The sequence below is a fragment of the Lampris incognitus genome, chromosome 8 (assembly GCF_029633865.1).
Source record: "Lampris incognitus isolate fLamInc1 chromosome 8, fLamInc1.hap2, whole genome shotgun sequence".
NCBI classification, from domain to species: domain Eukaryota; kingdom Metazoa; phylum Chordata; class Actinopteri; order Lampriformes; family Lampridae; genus Lampris; species Lampris incognitus.
The window spans coordinates 53,658,291-53,675,015 of NC_079218.1; the positions used below are offsets into that span (position 1 = coordinate 53,658,291).

At 40.8% G+C, this 16,725-nt stretch overlaps 1 protein-coding gene across 2 annotated transcripts in view; it reads right to left on the reverse strand.

Annotated features, from left to right (window-relative positions):
- LOC130117335 (AP-1 complex subunit beta-1) overlaps positions 1–16,725 on the reverse strand; it is a 111,707-nt gene that overhangs the window by 60,304 nt on the left and 34,678 nt on the right. For both annotated transcript variants that reach the window (XM_056285551.1, XM_056285550.1), the window contains exons 9-14: positions 15,566–15,661; positions 14,954–15,069; positions 10,681–10,846; positions 8,550–8,648; positions 8,155–8,414; positions 4,274–4,466 (exon numbers count right to left, since the gene is read on the reverse strand). In XM_056285551.1, coding sequence (XP_056141526.1) covers positions 4,274–4,466; positions 8,155–8,414; positions 8,550–8,648; positions 10,681–10,846; positions 14,954–15,069; positions 15,566–15,661 — 930 coding nt within the window. The remainder of the gene's footprint in view (positions 1–4,273; positions 4,467–8,154; positions 8,415–8,549; positions 8,649–10,680; positions 10,847–14,953; positions 15,070–15,565; positions 15,662–16,725) is intronic.

The following is a 16,725-nucleotide window of genomic DNA, read 5'->3' on the forward strand; positions in this document are numbered from 1 at the left end:
CAGAGGGCAGCGGAGTAGATAGTCTCTTTACTTCAAAGAGATGAAATCTGAAAACTCTGTGAAAACCGTGGTCACTTTTAGAAATAGTCTAGTTGTTAAGTACTGCTCATGGAGAAGTATCAAAAAGTCACAAAAAAGTAGGAAAACTTGGAAAGTCAAAGAGCAAAGCGGGGAGCAAGAACAAAAGCATTTGCACTGTAGCGTGGGCAGGAGCAACGCCAGCTACCTTCTATTTAGAAAGTTTAAAGGTCTAGTGTAGTTAAAAAGTGTTAGGTTAGTAAGACAGACCAGTGGTGATCACCACTTCCCAAATTATTGGACAGACTATCATCCTTGGGAAAAGAGAAGCCCTTTTCACTAGCAAAAAATATATAAATTTGGGGCCCCTCAAGTGGGCTGCTACCAAGGGTCACCAAATTTATATAGATTTTTGCCATGGCATCACTTTAATCATAGGCCCATTACATTAAAAAAAAAAAAATTGCAGCCATCTGGGCAGTTTGGGGTGTATTAGAATTCAGTGTGTATTAGTACAATTAAAATCCAAATAGGGTTCCAGATAATTTTTCAAGTGTTGGTCAAAACCGCCAGAAAACAGAAGCAAAATTGATGTCTTATAAATGGGTAAAAGCCTTGACATTTTTCTAAATCAGGAATTTTGAAATAAATAATTGGTTTAGTTTGTTTTGTCCCACCTGTTATAGTTGAGCCAAGCAAACTCTTTCTGCCACTTACTCATCTTTGGTGTACCATTATCAACTTAATAGTATCCAAGTAGCTTGTTCTGTATCTAGCTTGGACATGGCTGATGTTGCTGTTGTGTGAAACCTTTGTGTCAACCTACATTACAGTGAGTTTAAAAATTCCCAATGATGAAATCTTCAGTGCTTTTCCAGCAAAAAATACAATTTTCAAGCTAACTGTGAACTTCTTAACACTAGAACGACCGGGATTTCATCCATCCATCCATCCATTATCTTGACCGCTTATCCTGCTCTTAGGGTTGCGGGAAACCGGGATTTCAGTCCTACCTAAAACGACCATGGGTGGTCACCATCCATCCAGCCTAACCCTTTGGTACTACTTTTATCCAAAACTGTGTATACTGTGTAACTGTGTGCATGCAAGTTACGATTAAAGTTCAATAATTTATTGCCATATCAACTTTACAATTGATTTGGAATTTGTTTTGGTGTGCTTAAAGATAAAAACAGGAAACATGTAATCACTCAATACATACAATTATAGTTTTTACAAAATATACTGTAAGAACTATAATTCAGTTAGTGCTACCATATGTCCCATTCCCTTGGCAAATTAAAGTGCCTGTGCTTAAGGAGACTATACTTGTATAATCAGTGAAGCATTTAGGATGCGGATTGCTACAGGGTATGTCACCTATCCATTATCTAAACCGCTTATCCTACTCTCAGGGTCGCGGGGATGGTCTTGATACTGTGGAATCTTTTACCAGAAGAGAGATGATTGAATGGGGGTTGGCCGGGTGTGAGGAGTCCTTTAAAATTTAAAACCTTTCCACTGAATGTGAATATGGTATAATTCAGAAATGGAAGGGAGTTCACAGCCAAGCCTTGTGCACGACTCTGTCCAACAGTTTTTTTTTTTATTTTTTTTATCGTGGGCTAGAGAATTACCATACCAGTTATTGAGAAAGTAAGCACACTTTCTATTACAGCTCTGTAGAACTGTGACATTGCAACCCTTGACACTCCAAATTTCTCAAGCTGCCTTAGAAAGAATAATCTTTGATGGGCTTTCTTCTGGATGGTGGTGAAGTTGTCTTCCCATTTGTAGTCCCAAGGAATTTGAAATGATCCACTCTCTCTACCACCTGGTTGTTAATGGCCAGCGGAAGTAGCTCTTCCTGATTTTTACAGAGGTCAACCACAAGTTCTTTAATTTTGTTGATGTTCAGTTCCAGATTGTTATTGCTACACCAACTGACGAGAGGAGACCTCCTTTCTATAAGCTGTCTCATCATTACAGAAGTCAGTCCTACCAGTTTTGTATCATCAGCAAACTTAGTCATTTTTACAGTGTCATAGTGTGAAATACAGTCATTGGTGTATAGTGAGTACAGCAAAGGTGGGGGGGCACACCTGTGCTAATGGTCAATGAGTTTGAAAAGCTATTGTTGAATTTGACAATCTGTGTTCTGCCCAGTAAGAAGCCCAAGACCCAGAGCCAAAGAGACTGATTTCCTAGCTGCAAAAGTTTGTTATATAGCCTTATGGGTATTATTGCATTAAAAGCTGAGCTCTACTCAATGAACCACACCGAGCATAGGTGGCAAGTGCCTCTAGATGCTGCAAGATACAGTGGAGACAGAGAGCTACACCATCATCCACTAACCTATTGGCCCTGTACGCAGCACTGGACAGATGTTTATATATTATACGCCCAAACACTTTCATTACAACAGATGTTAAGGCAACGGGCCTGTAATCATTTGAACAGCTAACAATGGGCTTCTTAGGCACAGGAATTATTACTGCAGATTTAAAACATGCTGGTACTTTATACTGGTTGATAGACCAGTTAAAGTCCAAACATAAGCAAGTTCAGCAGCACATCATTTTAAAGTGGCTGGGGACACAAGATCAGGACCTGCAGCTTTCCTGCTGTTCTGATTGCACCGCATACGCCTGACCTCATGCTCTCCAATCATGAAAGGTGAACTAAGGGGGGGGTTCCCCTTTAGCCAGACTCTGTTTGCGGGTTGAGGTTTTATCAAAATGACAGTAGAATTCATTAAGTTCACCAGGGAGCTTGGGGTCATCATTACAGGCTGAGTGTTTGGCCTTATAGTTGGTAATTTGCCACAGTCCCTGTAATACACCTCTGCTGTCCTTGTCCTGGAGCTTGTTCTCCAGCTTGCATTTGTAATTGGCCTTAGTCTTCCTCACTCCCCACTCAAATTCATATTTTGTGGATTTTTAGAGTTCTCTATCGCCCCCTTTGAATGCACTGTTTTTCTTCGCAACAATTTAACCTCTCTGCTGAACCATGGGTTGCTGTTACTAAACACAGTCACTATCTTGAATGGAATGAACTCAGATTCTGAGAAATGGATTTAAGACAATAGTATTGGTGTATATCTAAGTAATGGCATGAGTCCTTAAAGATAGACTAGTCTGTAATATGAAAACAGTTACTAAGCCTCTCCATAGCCTGGGGAGACCATTGTTTCACCACCCTCATACTTGGTTTTGTGTGTTTTAATTTTTGACAATACTTGGGTATTAGAAAAATCATATTATGATCAGATTGTCCAAAGGGTGCCCAAGCCATGGAATGAAATGCATCAGAGATGACACGGTAATATTGATCTATCACTTCCTCATACCTGGTGGCGACATGGATCTGCTCTTAAATCTTTGTAGAGACTTTTTCAGACTGACATGGTTAAAGTCACCGAGTATCAGCACCATCGAATCCGTATGTGTGTTTTCAACATCCATGACATGGCTCACTACAGCAGCTGACACCCCAGCTTGGAGTGGAATGTAGACAGTTATCAGTATGATGGAGGAAAGGTAGGTAGAAGGGTCTGCACTTGATGGTGAGCGACTTACTCCGTAGAGCATGACTATGATAGAGTTTTAGTGTTTGTACACAAACTCTGACTGATATAAAAACACACACCTCTACCTTTCTGTTTATTTTGAGTCCTCGGTGCGGTCGGCCTGGTGCAGGGAAAAGCCTTCTTTGTGTAATGTCGAGTCTGGGATGTTTGGGTTCAGCCAACTTTTCAGCTTATCTTTTATTCAGCTTATCTTTTATTCAGCTTATCTTGTTTGTTAACCAGGAAGCGAATGTTGGACAGTTTTATACTAGGAAGCGGTGTGCGATGTTTACGACGGCGAAGCCAAAGCAGGAATCAGGCTCTCCTCCCCCACTACCTGTGCCACAGATTTTAGTAGCTGTTGCTAACGCTGTCCCTTGACATCACGTCTCCAGTAGCAAAGTCACTTAAGGAGTATTCCAACTTTGGTTGGAAGTCACTCATGGATTGTCGAACTTGTAGCAATTCAAGCCTATCATATTCGATTTGGCAGTCAAGCCACAAAAACATGAAAAACAGACAGGTAGAGCAACACCATGTCGCCATAGCATGGTGCCATCATGAGGGGATATCACAAGTTATTCTGTTTCAAAAAAATAAAAGTGTGTGTACACACGTGATCCGTGCAGCAGGTAGATATAGTTTATGCACCCTGACTTTGTGTTTTTGTGTGAGTGAGATACTTACCAAGCTGTCCAGCCCTCCTCCTAGCAGGTCTACAGCACCCATCTGCATAGATGATACCTGGGGGACATTGACTGGAGGGCCCAGGTCCAGGTTTAGCAGATCCCCGAGAAGGTCCCCTTGGCTGGGAATGACATGTGGCTGATCCATGGGGGCAGTTGGCCCACTAGTCACAGGGCTCTCGCCTGGTTCAATGCTGCCAGGGGAGAGAGAGTAGTGATTTTTTTTTCAAAACCAAACTTGAAAGAAACTGTTATCAAGAGTAATATTTATCAAACTTTGTTTAAGCCTCATCCATTCAAAATGGTGCCATAACTAAACTGCCATTAGCTTGATTGGTCATTGCTGAGTGGATATATGCAGAACAAAACCTACAGCCTTAAAAGTCAGACAAGCTCCCAAAGTAGTTTACAAATCAAGCAAAATAATCAAGGTGAAACCAGCTCTTACAGTCAGTTGAAAACAGCATTCTTACCTAAAAGCAAGAAGTGCCTTGTTTGGCTTGTAACAGTAGCAAGATTTAAAGCCACAATACTGAAGATTTACAAGCAAACAAATGGTCTTGGCACTTTCTATCATTGGCATATTCAATTTAAAAATTTAAATTCGGGCTCTGTTACTTTGCTCAGTGGTGGTAAAAGGTACTATCTCAAAAGATTTGTTGACTATTATTCGGTGATGCAATGTCCTATAAACTCAAATCAAAATTCAGTTGTTTGTTTCTTCATTTTGGCAAAAACATTCGGGGCTTTACAGAAAAGATTTAGTAGCCACATATGACTCGGATATGCTCAAAACAAAATATAACTATAGACCATTAACATCAGAATTCAGCAGAGTCAGTCCTCAAAAGAAAAAAAAATTGGATCTTAAAAAATTAAGAAGTGAATTATATATAATGACGTTATCATTGTGCACATTTGTAGAATATACTGTGCTCTGCTTGGTCAACGTCACTGAAGTCGCCACAGGGCACAATCAAAATTCCAAAGCAGTCACATTACACGAGCAAAGGCACAAAAAAAAAATTTTTTTTGACAAGCCAGTCTTTCTGTTGGGGAGTCGTGAGGTGTCCCAGATGTTGCATTGGTGTCTTCCACCATGTTACAATTAACGGGACAAATTGACCGACTGCCATTCCTTAGGCTTAATTTTGCTTCTGACCGCCCACGTCTGTCAGATCTGGCCATTAGCAGGCTTATTTGGTGTAGTCTGCATTACGCTGGATTACATAACAGTAGAAGCAGCATAAGTCATTCTAAATAAGTGAGGCGAAAACTCTAATCATTACATCTTAAGCCTGTCAAAGTGGAGTTTTTGTTGTTTTTTTGTTTTTGTTTTTTTAGATGTAAGTGGCTAGAGTAATATCCAGTAATATTACTCTAGCCATAGAAGCAGTAATATCCAAGCAATCAAGTCTCTTGGAATGACCTTCTAAAACCAAATCTCACAGAATAACATTCTCAGACTGATCTAGTCATTTGATTGGTTGCAGATTACTTAACCCTTGAGAGTGTCATTGCTCTAGCCAGACCCTTCTCAACGTCAGCGCTGCAGCAATAATACCTGTTTTTTTTGGGGGTTTTTTTGTTAGCATGATAAAATACTTATTCAAGCAAATACCATCGGTGTGGCTTTAATTACTCTGTCACCTGAGAAACTGCCTACCATAACAAGCCTGTTCTCCACAAATTGATGTGGATTCTTCACAGGAAAGTGTACAATTTTTACACTGTACAGAGAAATATTATATCACAGATAGCTATAAGAAATACAATAAGAGACCATCAAATGTGAATATCATTCATCGAATATATTTTTTTCAAAAATTTCAACACTAGAACGACCAAGGCTGTAGATTTGGCGGTTTTGGATTTTCAAAGTTTAATAACTTTGTGAGAGAGAAAAAAATATACGGACCTGCCGCTCCCCGAATGATCTTAAAATTGCATATTTTTGCACTAAAATGAGTTTCAAATCTGTGGCAAAAAAAAGAAGTTACAATAAGATATATCTAAAACGACCACGGACGGTCAACATGACCCGTCTCGTAATTTGCACGTGACCGTGCGCGTCATGTCGCCATTTATGACGTGTTTTGGTCACGTCCTTTCCTTCGCAAAGTTAATTGTTCTGTCCTAGAAACACACTAGCATTCTCCAGTGCAGAGAAATAGTCTCAATTAAGATTTTTGATTATTGCCAACATGTCTGGTTACAGACAACATTACTGACGCACCATGACGACCAACGACGCGTTGCAGTATTTACAGGCTTTGGGCAGTGGCCATTTTAAATTGTTTGAAAAATAGTCTTAAAAGTAGTAAAAATGTTAATTTTGGTGCCAGTTAGTTTCTTAACAGACATACGAACATATGTAATGCATTAATATCTCAACTGAGTGTTTATCTTGACAAAATATAGAGTTTAAAAACCGGCCCCACCCACGGTCGTTCTAGTAGTTTTTAAATTCCCATTGTTGTTTGGGAGTGTTTCAATATTTATTTTCAGTTCTTTTTTTGCATTTCATATTTTATAGGCCTTGTAACGTTTGTTCGATTAGCAATATGTGTTTTCCGTTTTGTTTTTCATGTAATATTTTCACATTTTAAATTTTGCTATTCAAGTTCAACCATGTCTCTCTGAAGTTTAAAAATAGTAGTATAGTTGTTAAAATGTTGATTTCGGCTAGTTTCATAACAGACATACTAATATATGCAATGCATTAATATCTCAATTGGGTATTTATTTTGACAGACTATAGAGTTTAAAAACCGGCTGTCATTTTGACCGCCCATGGTCGTTTTAGGGAGGAGTGAAATCCCGGTCATTCCAGTGGTAGAAAATTACAACCATAAAAATAACCATCATGAATGAAAGAGTCAGGTGACAATACACTAAGTGACTAGTTATGTCATAGTGAGACACTGTCATTTATAGCATTACATGGCTGTCATACATTAAACCTTAAAGAGGCAAATTATTCTGCAGCATAAACACAAGAAAACTTTGCCTCAGGTCACAACAGTGTTGTTTCACAAGCCGACTACCTTATTTTGATTGAAAACATGAATTGATAAGAACTGAATAAATGCAGTCATCGTCTCAGTGTATGTCTTACTTATTCTAATACGCAGTCTTTATTTTACACCTTTCATGCAAGCAAATGAATGGTTAATGTGAAAAAATATATACTGTATGTTTATGCATGAAGGTATTAGGGCTTCATGATGTAAAAAAAGAAGGGCAGAAAAGTTCTGTATGGGAGCAATTTAGTAAAATACTTAACCATGACGAGTCATGTGCTGGGTATGTCATATGCAACAGCTGCAAAGCGCTGCATGAAAATGTCACAAAAAAAAACAAAAAACCTCAAACATGGTGTAATATGTTACCATATCGTCATGCTTACATGTATCCCACTGAGAAATAATGATAACTTGATCGGGTGCGGGTCTCTAAAGCAGAGAAAATAATTCATTCGGGTGGGTGGCAGGTGGATGTGTACATACAGATTTGGATGACGTCAGAGCCAATTTGTACATCACTATTCTTGGCTGTCATTCCGCGTCACCTTGTCTAGCCCCATTATCTCCTCTTCCCGTATGAATGGCGAAAAAATACAGCGCTCACTTTTCACAATTTCCCAACAATTCCCCTACAAAATCACCCGATTCTAGAATGATTTTTTTTTCAAACAGAGCTATTCATGTCATCTGGAAAAATCTTGTATTATTTTAAATTGCAGTATATATCGCCAAAAAAAAAAAAAACGCAATTTTTTTCCAATATCGTGCAGCCCAAGAAGGTATGCACATCTTATATATCCACCTTACAACTTTTCACTATTTAGATAATTATTATTAATAATTATAATTCACTGACCTGCTGTGCTGGATGGGCAGGTGTTTGCGATGGATGCCATGGCTGCCTTCTACAAAGGCGTTGGGGGGTTTGTGATACACAGAGGCCAGTGAGCCAATGTGGCAGATGAGTTCATCAAGCAGGGTGGGCTCAATCAAGTCTGTCTCCTCAGAGATGAGGGGCTTCTCCGACAGGACCACCTCCTTGGCTGTCACCGGATCAGTGGACAGCAGGCGCCAATAGATGTAACCCCTGTCACGCAGGTCAGGGTTATCTGAGTCCTGCAGAAGTGTGTTGTTAGATGATACGAGAGGTCAACCAGAAGTTATAGGTAGTGCCTGAAGTTAATGTTTGTCCATGAGCAATGATACCTGGAGAAATACAAATTTGAGGTATTTGGTATGGTAGAAGGGTACCTGAGTAGCCAGGCTGAGGACCTGCTGCACCAGCTCTTGGGTCTCAGATGGCTTCTTAAGAAATAGCTTCACAATGGCAGTGAGTAAGGTGAGCTGGACCTTAAAATGAAAAACCGGCCTGTCAGTAATTTATATTCAAAACATTTGCCCAAACCTACCAACTACCGTTACTAATTTACAATCTCTACTTTAATGAACAGAACACTCTACTGGTCAAAATGTTGAAATAATTTTAACAGAGTTTAAGAAATATACCTTAAAAAGGTGCTGAAGAATTACCCTTAAAACATCTGTAGTCGTTAAATGCCCTATCTTTAAAGGAGAATATAAAGGAAAATCTATAAAGGAGAATGTGCAGATGGTAAATTTAATACTTTTTACACACATTCTTTTTTTCTCATGCATTAGAAGAAAAAGAAGAAAGCTGCTGTAATTTGTCATTCTATTCTCACAACGAATTGTATTCTTAGAACGAATTTATCCTCTGCATGTGACCCATCCTATTGTATAGCAGCAGTGGGCACTTGCAGTGCCTGGGGACCAACTCCATTTCTTCTTCCCATTGCCTTGCTCAGGGGCACAGGCAGGGGTATTAACCCTAACATGCATGTCTTTTTGATGGTGGGAGGAAACCGGAGCACCCGGAGGCAACCCACGCAGACACGGGGAGAATATGCAAACTCCACACAGAAAGGACCTGAGACAGCCTGGGGTTCGAAACCAGGACCTTCTTGCAGAGAGGCAACAGTGCTAACCACTGGGCAACTGTGCTACCTTATCATCCAATGGAAGTGCGACAGTCCAGAGGCTACAAATTTGGAGCTGATTAAGATTATAACTCCACATTTACAACACATAAACAGAAACTATGTTGGGCATTTGGACCTGACATGAAAGAAAAAGCAGGTCCAGTCTTCTTTCTTATCACAAAAAGTTTTCAGTAACAGCCAGACCACCAACGAAAAGCATTTTCATTGTTGGAAGGCAAAACAAACAGGAGTGTTTGACAAGGGGCAGCTTACTTATTGATGAATGGTGATTATTTCATCAAGTTGATTCTCCAATTATGATTTAGAACACACAAAATCAAGCCATCTCTAGCGTCCACAGATTTGCATTTATTTGCGGAAATATACACATATATTAGAGATGGCACAAAGTATGTTCTCTGCACAACTGAACCTAGCAAAAAAAGAAGCAATGTTCTTTAAAATATCTCGCCGCTGGGGGCGTCCAGGTAGTGTAGCGGTCTATTCCGTTGCCTACCAACACAGGGCTCGCCGGTTTGAATCCCTGTGTTACCTCTGGGGATTCCTGTGTCCTGGTCACTGCAATAGTGCCTCCTCTGGTCGGTCGGGGCACCTGTTCGGGGGGTACGGGGAACTGGGGGGAATAGCGTGATCCTCCGACGCGCTATGTTCCCCTGGCGAGACCCTTCACTGTCAGGTGAAAAGAAGCGGCTGGCGACTCCACATGTATCGGAGGAGGCATGTGGAGTCCTCCTTGGGTCAGCAAAAGGGGTGGAGTAGCGACTGGGAAGGTCGGAAGACTGAGGTAATTGGCCAGATACAATTGGGGCAAAAAAGGGGGAAAAAATCCAAAAAAGAAATAAAAATATCTCACCCCTGAATTGCTACCATTTTTTAAGAAATATGAAAACCAAATTAATATTGAGTGAGGTAATACAAGGTACACACCTACTGTAAAGAAAAGTACTTTTCAACCTAACAACCAGTCTAAGTTCATCTGGCTTAGCATACAGAAAAGGAGTGTTTTTTGTGATTAGGGTTAGCCAAAAGCATTTTGGTCATCTGTATATTATATTTTGTAGTCTAAAAATAAAAATAAAATAAGTGCGTGTTTCCATCAACTAATTTTAAGCAAACAAATCATCCTAAACTTGACACCCAAGCTAAGGGGTCATGAGACTAATGCCATGTCAAAGACTCCCACTCAAATGAGTTTAATGCAATAAAATACTAATCTATATAAATCTGGTGTAATGTGCTGTAAATTTTTTTAAAAACGTTCCCATCACCCTTTATCACAAGTAAGCAGAAACATTAATTCTGAGCCCTGAATATCAAATACTGCAATTAATATTTGTTAAGAAGCACTTTGGTGTACCCACTTGGGTGCTTTCATCATGGAAGCCTTCAAGAAAGCTCTCTAGCAGCTCGTCCGCATTATCAATTCTTTCGGCATACTCGCCAACAATCCATATCATAGCGGCACGTGCATCAGGTTCATCCAGCGAATCCAGGTTCTCACACAGTGTGGCTATGATGCTCTCATATCTAAACAAAACAAAAGGTACGCAAGTAGGGGGTGAACAACTTTGTAAACCATGTTACCAGTTATTTTGGCCACCACCCAAGTAAAATCAACTCAAATCCTGCCCAAATTTTGATTTTAAAATCACTCATACTATCTTTTCTTTGGGTTGAATTGATCCAGGAACTTTGAAATATTAAAGGATTGGTTTACTTTCTTTCCACCTAGGTCTTATTAAGACTTGCTGCACATAATTTGGAACTATACAGACATACAGTGAGTTGCCATTAGGTACACCTATCTAGTAGTGTGTAGCACCTCTTTTGGCCTTCAGAACAGCATGAATTCATCTATGCATGGATTTTACAAGATGTTGGATGTGTTGAGCAGGAAAGTTTTACCATGCAGAAATGATTGTGTTTTGCATTTGTTGCAAATTGGACAGCTTCAGAGTCTTGCTGCAAACAGCCCATTCCACCTCATCCCAAAGATGCTCAATAGGATTGAGATCCAGGGACTGTGTAGGTCACTGAAGAAATGAAAACTTGCTGTCATGTTCCTGGAACCAGTCAGTGATGATATGTGCCTTGTGCATTATCATGCTATAAGTGTCCATTCAAGGGTGGATAAACTGTAGCTAAGAATGGATGAACTTGGTCAGCAACAACGTACAAATATACCATGCTTTTCAGATGTTGTTAAGTGGGTATGAGGGGCCCTAATGTGTGCCAGAAAACATTCCCCACACCATCACATGGCCATCACAAGCCTGTACTGTTGACACCAAACAGGAGGACTCCATGGACTCATGTTGCTTGAGCCAAATTCTGATCCTTCCATCAGCATGATGTAAAAGGAACTGGGACTTATCCAACCAGACAACTCTCTTCCACTCCTAAATGGTCTCATTTTGATGCTCCTGTGCTCACTGGAGATGTGCTTTCTTGTTTTTCCACTGTAAATTTTGGCACCAGACATCATCTTCAGCTGTTTTAGCCCAGCTGAGACAAAGTCCAATAAGTAGTGTGTTCTGCACGTCGATGTTGAATTCTCTGTGAAGCACTTTGGGTGTCTAGATAAAGCACTATATAAATGTAATCCATTATTATGAATTGTCGCACTGGGCTTCAATACAGTCCAATGGATGGGGCAAGTGTTTAAGACTTCAAAAGCCACGATATATCTTATGTTCAAAAATAGGAAGCTCTCAGTATGTATAATAAAAAAGTTGAGAACTGTACGTTTGATCAAGTGAAAATGAATTTATTCAGCACTTCCACAAACATGGCTCTGTGTTTAAAATACAACAGCACTTGACTACACCTTATCAGTATTACTTTGTGGTCGTATCATCAGATCTGCGGCTGTATGTTTTGGACACTTGGGTGAAGAGAGGAGCAGAGCTGTCAACTGATCACCACCTGGTGGTGAGTTGAATCAGATGGCGGGGAAGGCTGCCGGACAGACCTGGCAAACCCAAACATGTAGTGAGGGTGAACTGGGAACGTCTGGCGGAGGCCCCTGTCCGTGAGGTGTTCAACTCCCACCTCCGGAAGAAGTTCTCATGTATCCCGAGGGAGGCTGGGGACAGTGGGCCATGTTCAAAGCCTCTATTGCCGATGCAGCAGGCAGGAGCTGTGGTCATAAGGTCATCGGTGCCTGTCGAGGCGGCAACCTAAGAACCCGCTGGTGGACACCGGTGGTGAGGGAAGCCGTCAGGCTGAAGAAGGAGGCCTTTCAGACTTGGTTGGCCCAGGGGTCTCCTAAAGCAGCAAAAAGGTACTGGCCTGCCAGAAGGGCTGCCACTTCGGTGGTCGTGGAAGCAAAAACTCAGGTGTGGGAAGAGTTCGGCGAGGCTATGGAGAAGGACTTTCGGTTGGCCTCAAGGAAGTTCTGGTAAAACCATACGGTGACTCAGGAAGGGGAAGCAGGGCTTGACTCAGGCTGTGTTCAGCTGGAGAGGGGAACTGTTGTTGTTGAGCAGTGGAAATAACACTTTGAGGAGTTCCTGAACCCGGCTAACACATCCTCAGTGGAGGAGGTAGAGTCTGAAGACTCAGGGGAAGCCCCACCCATATCCCTGGCAGAATTCTCTGAGGTAGTTAAAAAGCTCCTCGGTGGCAAGGCACCGGGTATAGATGAGATTCGCCTTGAGATGCTGAAGGTTCTGGACATTGTTGGGCTGTCTTGGTTGAGACGCCTCTTCAGTGTCGCGTAGAGGTCGGGGACAGTACCTGCGGAGTCGCAGACTGGGGTGGTGGTTCCCATATTCAAAATGGGGGACCGGAGGATGTGTTCCAATTATCAGTGCATCACATTGCTCAGCCTCCCTGGGAAAGTCTACTCTAGGGTGCTCGAAAGGAGGCTCCGACCGATTGTCAAAACTCAGAAACAGGAGGAACAATGCGGATTCCGTCCTGGCTGTAGAACAACAGACCAACTCTTTACCCTTGCAGAAGTGCTGACGGGGGCATGGGAGTTTGACCAGCCAGTCTACATGTGTTTTGTGGACTTGGAGAAGGCTTAAGACCGTGTACCCTGGGGCACTCTGTGGGGGGTACTGCAGGAGTATGGGGTACCGAAGCAGTTGCTACAAGCCATCCTGTCCTTGTATATCAAAAGTGAGAGCTGTGTCTGCATTCTCGGCATAAAGTCAAACACATTTTCGATGGGTGTCGGACTCCGCCAAGGTTGTCCCTTGTCTCCAGTTCTGTTTGTGATATTCATGGACAGGATCTCAAGGTGTAGCCAAGCTGAGGAGTGTGTCCGTTTTGGGAACCTCAAAATTTTATCTCTGCTCTTCGCATATGAAGTGGTTTTGTTGGCTTTATCAGAATGCAACCTCCAGCGCGCACTGGGGCAGTTTGCAGCTGAGTGTGAAATGGCTGGGATGAGAGTCAGCACCTCCAAGTCTGAGGCCATGGTTCTCTACTAGAAAATTATGTATGATTCTTTGCTGAAACACATTAGCAATACACATATGACATTTATGAGTTTTTTTTAAATATTTTTTTAATATTTTAACTGCCTGTCCTTCCAATTGTGCCCCAACACCACCCCAATATATATTTCACATAAATTACCTTGTTATATTTTTAATGTACACCATTCCAACAGTGCCCTGGCCCCTAAATACTTTTCAAAACAAACCCCAGTCCCATTGGTTGTAATGTTTTCTACCCCTCCATTGGTTGCTTTGCATCATAAGTACCTACCCCATTGGTTGTTATAGTTTGAATGTTTCCCCATCTGATTGGTCGCTGTCCAACCGAAATTAGGGGCGTGACGCTGGACATCGCAAACTGTATGATTCTTTGTTGAAACACATTAGCAGCTGATGAGTGCGAGACGCATGAATAAGGCCTGTACAGCAATGTATTAAAATCTTTTTTCCTGTATCCGTGTTGATTTATATATATATATATATATACACACACACACACTCATCAGCTGCTAATGTGTATGTATATATACGTATATGTGTGTGTGTGTGTGTGTGTGTGTGTGTGTGTGTGTGTGTGTGTGTGTGTGTGTGTGTGTGTGTGTGTGTGTGTGTGTCCAAAGGAGTTGAATCAAGTGCAACTGGACTTGGTACCAAGTCCAGCTGATTCAACTTGATTCAACTCCTTTGGATAACCATGACCTGGATGAATGAGAACATTCACAGACAAGTGTGTGTGTGTGTGTGTGTGTGTGTGTGTGTGTGTGTGTGTGTGTGTGTGTGTGTGTGTGTGTGTGTGTGTGTGTGCGTGTGTGTGTGTGCAAATGCAGATTGAAATCCACTTGTATTGTCACACGAGATGGAAGTGACGGCAGATAACTATTGTAGTTTTTGTCATGTTTGAATATTTTAGGACAGTGTACAAATTTTCATAACACTGTCACATGATGCATCTATGATTCAGCCAATGGTACTAAATTTCATTTATTTTAGTCTAAATGCTTTAATTTCAACGCTACCAACATCATCATGTAATTTTTTGCACATAATTTCAATGATTAGTTCACCAAAAACAAATCACTCTTAATAAAGCATTCCTATTCAGTTATATGAACAAAAATGATGAATTAATATCAATGTGTTAGTCAAACATTATTATGTCCTTTAAGAGATCCACCAGGGCACATACTTGTTAGGATACTTGCGGAAGATGTCCCTGATAACCACAATGGCTTCCTGAACCACATAGTTGACCTTGGTTTGGATCAGATCCAGCAGGGTGCTGACACAGCGCTCAGCTGATTGCTAGGAAACAGGACAGACATGCTTGTACGACATCATTTTGATGTGGTTACACTGCATCTCCCAAGAAAATCAGAATATGTGAAAACTGTCCCAGTGATACAACATACCAAGAATACTGAATACTGCAAAAAGAAAAAAACAAAATTTTATTGCAGATGTAAATAGTGATTGTTAGGAGGGGAAACCAAACAAACAAGAAAGAAGATGATATATGTCATCTTTCGCTTGCTGAATACCTAGAAAAGAGGTTACTTGCCTGCACAAATACAAGACTACTGCTACAAATTTGAGCTGCACCAAAAGATTTTGGCTTAAGGGTTAGTGTCTCCTTTTGTTCAAATGTTTGACTACAAATTTGATTTACCACCTTTGTGTTATATAGCCAATGAACGCAAGGTATGGAGCTTTGAATGGTGAAACAATGGGGGACAGTATAACAACATGTTCCTCTTTTTGATAATCTGCGAAAAAACCAGTGATAGCGGTGCTTCTTTACCTCAACTTTGATGGCACAGCGTCCAATGGCTCTGACAGCCTTACGAACAAAGTCAACATCCACTTCTGTAGCATATTCCTTCAGTTCAGCCAGAACCTAGAGTGGTCAATTCAGCAATAAACAATATGTTTGCATCCACAAAAACAACATATTAACACAATTTATCCCTTGTCTGTCTCGAGTAATCCAAAGCCATAATTCAGATAACAATTTAAAATCCCTTTTGTCTTTTCTCAGACAGCATTGGGTGTTTTTGTTTTTTTTGTTTTTTTGTTTTTTTCAAAATACATGAATCCATGTTCAGAGATGTCCCTATTATAAAATAAAAAGTGTTAACTCTTTCTATTAAACCTTTAACCAACTAAAAATTCACCTTTAACCAAATGGTAAGAAAAGGCCTTTAAGACCCTCAGGTCCACACTCTACAAGTGGCTTCTCTTTAACCAAATTTCATATGGCTTAAATCTGATTCTTCTTATCACCTCCATTTTAGAAAAGGATATTTCTATATTAAAATCCATCCATTGTCTTAACCGCTTATCCTGCTCACAGGGTTGCGGGGATGCTAGAGCCTATTCCAGCATTCATTGGGCGGCAGGCAGGGAGACACCCTGGACAGGCCGCCAGGCCATCACAGGGCCCACAAATACACACACCCATTCATTCTCAGGGACAATTTAGCACCGCCAATTCACCTGACTTACATGTCTTTGGACTGTGGGAGGAAACCGGAGCCCCCGGAGGCAACCCATGCAAAAACGGGGGGAACATGCAAACTCCACACAGAGGACGACCCAGGATGACCCACCAAGACTGGACTAACCCCGGGGCTTGAACCCAGGACCTTCTTGCTGCGAGGCGACCACACTAACCACTGCGCCACCGTGTCGCCCACAAGCTATATTAAATTTTTTCTTTAATCTATTTATATATGTATATTTACATATTCATATTTATCTATTTTATATATATATACATATATATATTACACATTTACATATAGAGATTTATATATATTCAAAACATATTTAAATTGATCTTTCAAGTCATTGCTGTTTTAGTTCATTTGTTTTGGTCATTTGTACTTGTTCATTTGTATTAATATTTCTTAAAGAAACTCAATAAAATCTTAAATAATTTTTCTTAATCTTTCACATGAC